This window comes from Alligator sinensis, unplaced genomic scaffold (assembly GCF_000455745.1).
Source record: "Alligator sinensis unplaced genomic scaffold, ASM45574v1 scaffold840_1, whole genome shotgun sequence".
Taxonomy (NCBI): Eukaryota; Metazoa; Chordata; order Crocodylia; family Alligatoridae; genus Alligator; species Alligator sinensis.
In genome coordinates this window covers 623796-631715 of record NW_005842643.1, presented here as the reverse complement: position 1 = coordinate 631715, position 7920 = coordinate 623796, and the positions used below count along the sequence as shown (strand labels likewise).

Sequence of the window (7920 nt, the reverse complement as noted above, 5' to 3'; positions counted from 1 at the left end):
CCGGCAGCCGGGAGGCTGCAAACAGCTGCTGCCCCTGGGCCCTGACAGTGCTCCCCGCTGTGCTGCCCTCACTGCTTCTGTAGAGCAGCATTGGAACCTGGTGAGGCAGGGCACAGCGGGGGGCGCAAAAAGCTGCCTGCTCTGAGCTTCCCGCTGTTCTGCCACGCTTCCCCTGCAGGCAGGGGCAGCAGCGAGGGGCACAACCCTGCACTGCTGCCCACGCTGCTCCCATGCACACAGGGGAAGTGTGACGGCAGCTGGGAGCAGGCAGCTTTCTGCGCCCCCTGCTGTGCCGGGTGTCAATGCTGCTCTGCAGAAGCAGTGAGGGCAGCACAGTGGGGAGCATTGGTGGTATGTACTGTCTCCCCAGAGCCCAGGGCTGGGGCGGAGAGGCAGATGTTTGCAGCTGGCCCAGGTTCTGGGTAGCTGCTGATAGTCACAGAGCCCAGGGTGGGGAGCAAGGGCTTTGGGTGGGAGGTAAGGGGCACAAGCAGGGCATCCTGCCATGTACCCCCTGCCCTCATTTTGTTTTTCTGGCATGCCAGCACTCCGGCACCTTCCAAGGTAGGTATTGTGGAGGGTTTCTGCACTCCAGCCAAAAGACGTTGTCTACCCCGGGTTACATCATAACCATGAATATCCACGCCTGAGCAGCAGCAGCTTCCCCTCCCATTCTGAAGTGGATAAACATTAGGCCTCTCCATAAAGCTCTTATTTTGTACCCAGTGCTACTTTTCTTAGAAAGATAGGTAGAGAACAGTGGCAAGGCTTCTATTGAGGGTCGTGAAAAGAGGTGTTGATGCACAACATTATTTACAGGCACTGAAATCAGTGGGTACTATGTAATGTGTGGTGCAAGCACCTATTCTGGGTACCTTTAAGAAATGCTTGGATGCTTATCTTGCTGGCATGATCTGACCCCAACTGACTTCCTGCCCCTTGGGCAGGGGGGCTGGACCCAGTTATCTCAAGGTCCCTTCCTGCCCTAAAGTCTGAAATCTATGAATGCTTAGCTGATTTCCTTCACTAGCATGGAGAGGCTGTGCTGCAGCTGTTGGCCCCTTCTCTGGGTTAGCAAGCAGCAGTGGTGGAGTTCAGTGTTAACTCTTTCACATCCCCTACTGAATTAAAGTAGCTTTTTGCTGAGCAGCTAAAAAACTGCTATCAGTATGTCAAAGGGTAGACTCTGCCCATGCTGCTTGTTGCTTGAAAGAGAAGTGACAATCATTTTGCCTCTCCATGAAAAAGCCAGATCTAGTCCATGACTCGAAACCTTTTGTGTCCTACATGCTGCCTTCCAAAATCAAGATGCATGTCCTGTTTGGGGGAACGTGTTGCATGCAAGCGAATGTCGTGTTAAGAAATAGCCCTTTCATTACCATGTTTCAAAGTCATGACTTTCCTCACTGTACCATCTAAGCTCATCTTCCCCGGGTTCTCATACAAGATATTATTCAAAGACAATGCTTCTCTTAATGCTGATATGATAATGATGCTTTTTCTACCAAACTGAGGGAAGAGTGGGACATGAAAGATCAAACACTAAAAATAATAAGATGTGGAAGAAGGTTATATCTTTTGCATGGGCAAAAGAAGGACCTGGTTGGTAGTGGGTGATGAATGTATGTTTATGGGAGATTTGACCGTAAATATGATGACTCCACCTCTCCACTGTAGTAAAGGAGGCAGTTAGCCATGTTAGTCAGAAGTCAGGTAGAAGGCAGGGCAGGGTGGCACATTAGCAAAGATCCTAGTTTTCTCTGATTAAAACAAATCCCCAGTTTTCAGATTTAAAAAAGTAACCCAAAATTCACATTTTTCCATGGTTAAAATGAAACACCACTAATATATATATATATATATAGAGAGAGAGAGAGAGAGAGAGAGAGATTTATATAAATAGTGGTGTTTCATGAAAAAATGCAGATTTTGGGTTACTTTTTAAATCTGAAAATTGGGGATTTTTTTTTTTTTTTATCTTGAGAAAGCCAGGATCCCTGCACATCAATAGATGCTGGCTTTAAGGTGCCCACCTGCCCTGCCTTTCATTTGCCCCGTTTCCAGAGGCAGGAAAGGGAAGACCATGCTGAATTACTCCAAAATGTTTTGGGATTACTGAAAATGCCTTTTGAAAACAAAATTTTGGGACTCCTATAGCTGTGTGGGGAGCCTGCTCCAATGTGCTGGAAATCCAGTGTGTTGGAGCAGACTCAGTTAATCGAGTTTGCTGGATCACAGAAATTGATGTGCTCCAGCACCCTTCCGCATCGCATGTATCAGTGTCCCCATGGGTCCCTGTGCTGAAAAAAACGGTGGCGGGGTGCTTTGAAATAAAACACATTCAATGAGCTTTAGTTCAAAGCTCCCCGCTGCCATTTTTTCAGCCTGGGGACATGCAGGGATGCTGATGCACATGACACACGGGTGCTTTTAATTAGCGCAGCTCATTAAAGCAACCAGTGCTGCATCCCAAAACACGTGTAAATATGCCTTTGGTTTCTAGTTTTCTATTAAAAAAAAATGGCACACTGTAGAAAATTTGGGGGGGAAAGGAAAATATTTCAAAATCCCCTTTAAAACACAATTGCTGTTATTTCGTGTTGTTTAAACAACTTGGCAAACAAGTGCAGCAAAAATAAAGGGCCAGTACCTCGATTAATGTAAATTGGTACAGACCATGGGTCTGAAAAGATCCGTGACAGTTTCTACCAGATGTGGAGTGGCCTGATTAAATAACAAGAGTGGGGAGCCTTTCACCATTGTTGTTACTATTGCAAGCTGAATCCAGTCAAATTTATTTATGATTTCAGGAGCAGCGCAGAAGAATTGTTGTTGTCAATTACTATTTTGTGAAAATTTTATGCAAAAGTCCTGCAGCTGCCGTATACGTTCAACTGACAAGCAAAGAAGAAGAAAGCAGGGAGTGTCCAATCGTTCCCAGCCAATTATGCAGCCATCCTCTGGATTCTCTTTTGGGCCCATCCCACCAAACCTGGTATTTACAGAATTTTCAACACAGCCAAATAAAGGTGTTCCAGTGCCAGTTTCAACACTGCCAACTGTGCCTTTTACACATGCAAACCAAGCAAACTCACTGCCTCTGTCAGCAACCTCGCTAGTCTCAGGGAGAGATGAAAACATTCAGTATCTTACAGATAAAGTGTGGCAGCTGGAACTTGATAAAAATCATCAAGAAGCGGAAAAGCAACAGGAGGTAATGTATCCTTACCATGAAGAACAGAACAAGGCAAGTCAGATTCCTAGTGCTTGAGGGTGAACTGACATGGTCTTTGAACTTTGTCTTCAGAGGCTATAGTTTAAGGTCAAATTTTTGGGAGCCAGCAGGGGTATAACAGGCCAGTACTGCACCAAGGGCAGCCCCTTGTCTCCCCCTCTCCATCCTGTACCTTCCTTGCAGTAGATCTGATGGCAAGAAGGGCAGAGCAGTGACAGTGGCATAGGAGCAACTGCTAAGAGAGATGTCACTTTATTTTCTTGCCCCCAACACTCATGTCAGTGAACATTTAAATGCCAGTTTTCAGCAGCAAAAACATGAGGTGACATCTCCCAGCAGCAGCAAACCATTGACTGCTACTACTGTACCACTGTCTCTGCTCTGTCTTCCCCACTGCTGGCACTCAAGACACTGCAAGGAAGGCAGGTGGAGAACGGGGATTGAGGACAAGAGGGTGAGACACCCCCTGGCTCCATTCTAGCACCCCAGAGTATGAGACTGTCCCACTCACACCCCATTGTTACACTACTCATAGCCAGTATCATTTTTGAAGAAAGTATTTTTAGGCACAGATCAGTTCTCTTCTGTTCTGATTGTAGTAGGGAAATCAGCACAAAATCTTTAAATGCTTGTCCTGGGTGAGTAAATTCTGTTGACTTCTCTTGTACTCTGTATCTGCATCAATCTAAGCATAAGCATTCCTATTCACAGGAATGGAGTGACTGCGCCTATATTTCATTTGTAGATGTAAAACATGGGAACTGAAAAAGCAGGAGGACCACAGCCTGACTGCAGCTTTGCCCTATAGTATTTATGCCATTGAGTATTCGCATTAGGAAACGTGAAACAGAAATCTCATGACTGAGTTTTTACATAAGGTTTCAGTGTATTAAGTAAAATAGCAATTCTCAACCAGGGTGCCATGGCACCGTTAGGTATGCTAGCACCTACACATGATAAACGCAGAGATTTCAAATAGGAATCTATAGTTTTTGAGTACTTTGCAATAGAATTGCTCAATTATTTTTTTGGTAATCCAAAAACGAGTGAAAGCTAAAAGCAGATATTTTCCAAGGGGCTTGAGTCTAAAAAGGCCAAGAATCACTGCAACAGAAAGTGGTAGAAATAAAAAAAACCTTTTGTGAATATTTCCTTTTTTTTTTTTAAACCAAAACATAGGAAAAGTCTACTGCAAAATTAATAAAACTCTTGGGAACAAGTACATAGTTAAATAGTATTTGCTTATTAGATTATAATATTTATAATTAAGATGATCAAAGGGTTCAATATATGTCTTTCATTGATAAGTACTGCCTTTGATAAACAGACTGTCATTGAGGTTTGCAACAATAAGGGGTCTACTGAATTTGAGGCAGTGGCCAGCTGATTTTGTGGGCAGATCACAGGGTCGGCTGCCATTTTTACAGGCTTATCCTGGCTGGGGGTCCTCCCACTCCACACTGCTGAGGGATTGGAGAGGGTTGTCCATCATAGAGCTTCACCGCTGATCACTGATTGGTGGAGAGGGGCAGGGCCACATGATAGGCAGCCCTCAGCCAATCCGCAGCAAGGGACAGGGGTGGCAGCCATCTTGCCTACTCACTTTCGTGTCGGCAGTCCTGTTAGTGCCAGGCTATGTGGCCGGGAGGACAGCTTACATTTAATGTTTAGTAAGTTTGGGGGGTTTTTCCATGGATTTCACAGAGATCACCTGATTTCATAGTTTCCTTGAAATCCACAAAATTGTGACTTGATTAGATCCCTAGCAATATTTATTTACTGATGGAGTGTTTTTAACTGAGGGTATTGATTAAACATTTAGTTTATTTCCCACCTTCATGCCATATTTTAGGTTAAGATATGAAGCTACCTCACCAGATAAGTCATCAAATATTTAGTTTTATCAAAATGGCTTGGATGCCCTAAATGCAGGAGCCTGCTTGAATCCTGAAGGGAAGATTACAGGATGAAGGAGAGAAAATTTGGAAAAGACAACAAGATGTCAGACTGTCTGCACATAGCTGGGAATCCTAAGCAGTAGTTGAAATGCTAAATAGTTTCTAAGGAGCCAGTTTTAGTTTATTAAAAATTGATTCCTCATTTGTTATTACCCTTTGCACACAATACCTGAAACAGTGTTACATAAATTACTCGTACAGAAACATCCGTGGGGAGTCTCCCCAAATTTTTATTACTAAAACCTGCATTATTTTCACTACATATATTGCAGTACATGTACTAGGAGGTTATTAGCTTTATAAATATTAAAAGCAAAATAAAAGTGCATTTACCAAAGTAAGTGGACAGAGTGCATTGATAAGTGTGGTGTTCCTGCTTTTCTGCAACTTATAATGTGTACCTCAGTCACTGGTGCAAGTAAACTAATATTTGCTGCATTTATTGTGTTTTATAATGTAAAACATATTTCCGAAAGCTTGAACATTACAAAGCTAAAGCATGTTATGAAGTATAGATTGTTGTTGATGTATTTGACTTATTTATATGCCAATATGAGTTATTGTGTGGAAACATTTAACTTTCTCTATGCTCTTATGAAGTGAGCTCTCATTAAATGTCATGCTATTCTATCAGAAAGCAGCAAACAGCTTGTATAGCCAGTATGAGGAGAAGGTCCGTCCCTGCATTGATCTCATTGACTCTCTGAGAGCACTCGGAGTAGAAAAAGATCTCCCTTTGCCAGCAATTGCTGTAATTGGAGACCAGAGCTCTGGAAAAAGCTCAGTCCTAGAAGCACTGTCTGGTGTCTCTCTTCCTAGAGGCAGTGGTAAGTATTTACTTTTATGCTCATAGGTGGTGGAAGGCTGGGTGGGGCTTAGCCCCCACAAATGTAGGTAGCCTAGTCATGGGCTCTGGGCGGCTGCAGTGGCAGGGGGAGGAGTGCATACATAGACGAGCAGCCGGAACTTGCAGGCAGCTGGGAACTCAACCCAGTCTGGACCATCCCACATCCAGCAGATAAATGTGTGGATGGGAAGGGACGCAGGGGAGGGGAGGGAAGGACTATGGGGGTGTAGATCGAGGCCCCAGGGGGGGAGGGTGAATAGGGCCCTGGTGCAGGGTGTGGGATGCTCCAAGTCTGGGCAGCTCATCCAGGAGCACGGGGTGGGGGCAGTGTCCGCCACCCCTGGGGCAGGCACAGGGGGTACATGCCCCCCCGATCTGTGCATGGGGCAGAGCCCAATTCTCAGCAGCAGCAGCTGCCTCTGTGCCACACACAGATCAGGGGGCACATGCCCCCTGTGCCTGCCTCAGGCAAGGGAGCAGGGTGAGCCCGCACCCCTGGACAAGGTGCCTGGGCCCAGAGCATCCCACAATCTGCCTTGGCCCCGGGGCTCCATTCCCCCCTGCCCCTGTCTCTACCCCACTCCCTTCCCTCACCATGGCAGCCTCGATTGGACCCCCCACCCCTTCCCCACAACAGACTTACCTGCTGGAGTGTGTGCATGCTCAGCCCCCCCCCCCCCCCAATCATATTTTCTTCCTCTGCCTATGGTTATGGTTTTTCATCTCTGAAATCTCTCAAGTTTGCAGAGGTTGCAGTCAGGCCTTTGTCAGATAAAGAGCTGAGATTTGGAAAACTGGAAGTGAATTTTAGATTCATAACTCAAGGTATCCCCCAAAAAAGCTTTGCCATCAGAAAGTTTATGACTAGTTTGACTTGCGATCACACACTCCGGTTGTCACTTAAAGTCACTTCTTCTCAGTCAGATGAGAAACATATAAAGTTGCTCTCTGTGGTAAAGGAGAGTGTTTGTAGCTCATACAGATACCAGTCTTCCCTCTCTGCATAACATAATACTATCTGCTTATTCACTGCTAACACAAAAATGTCTGCATCAGTAATAGATGTTAAGTTTTGTCATGTTTTCACATCACATCCAGTTTTTGTTTTATCATTATCTTAGATTTGCATGCATCAGTAAATATTTTTTAGGGAAAAACGTGCTAAGTTCGAGAAAATTATTCATTTAGATCCCTGAAGTTTATAAAAAGGGTCTGATACTGTAGCTCAGCAGTGATTTTAAACCAGAGTGCTTCCAACAAGGCTGCCCACCTACACATGCAAAAGTATTAATGACATTCCTAGAAGAACTGCAGAAACCACCACAATCTTAGACTGGCTCCTATTTGGTGAAAAGTAATGTCTCTCACACAGAAACATTTTCTGATAACATCTGCTTTTTAAATATCTCCCATTTATGCAAACATGTCTGAAGACATGGCTTTGAATTCAGTTTTCCATAGGCTGTAACTAAAAGGGGTTTTTTTCATCACAACTGGAGGAGGATTTGAAATTTGGACCAATTAATTAGAAAGTCCATTGCACTTTTCCCTCTTCATGTTTTCACCATGGTCTGGCATATCTTAAGTTGAACTGTTATTGGGGAGAGGGGAGGCATGTGCCACTGCAGCACACAGGGTTAAAGCAAAAGTGATTTTATGGAGTGAAATCAACTTAAAAGCTGCTACTGTTGTTGCTGAGAGACTTATACTGGCCAAAGCAACTGTTTAGAATATGATTTCATATGTTACACAGGAAGCAAACTTTGAACACTTGTGAAGCTTTAGGCATTGTGTGTATTTGGAGAGGGATTATATTTTGTGGCAAACTCTAAATCTTAAAAGCAACAAGAATGATTTGACTAACTCAATTTGTAAATCGT

At 44.3% G+C, this 7920-nt stretch overlaps 1 protein-coding gene across 2 annotated transcripts in view; it reads left to right on the top strand.

Annotated features, from left to right (window-relative positions):
* The window catches only part of MX1 (MX dynamin like GTPase 1), a 42194-nt gene that overhangs the window by 10280 nt on the left and 23994 nt on the right, over nt 1-7920 (top strand). Inside the window, exons 3-4 of one of the 2 annotated variants that reach the window (XM_006033588.2) lie at nt 2811-3214; nt 5828-6020. In XM_006033588.2, the coding sequence (XP_006033650.1) occupies nt 2861-3214; nt 5828-6020 (547 nt within the window). In that variant the 5' untranslated portion in view covers nt 2811-2860. Of the gene's footprint in view, nt 1-2810; nt 3248-5827; nt 6021-7920 lie in introns of both variants that reach the window. The other variant, XM_014524645.2, reaches the window with a different exon arrangement.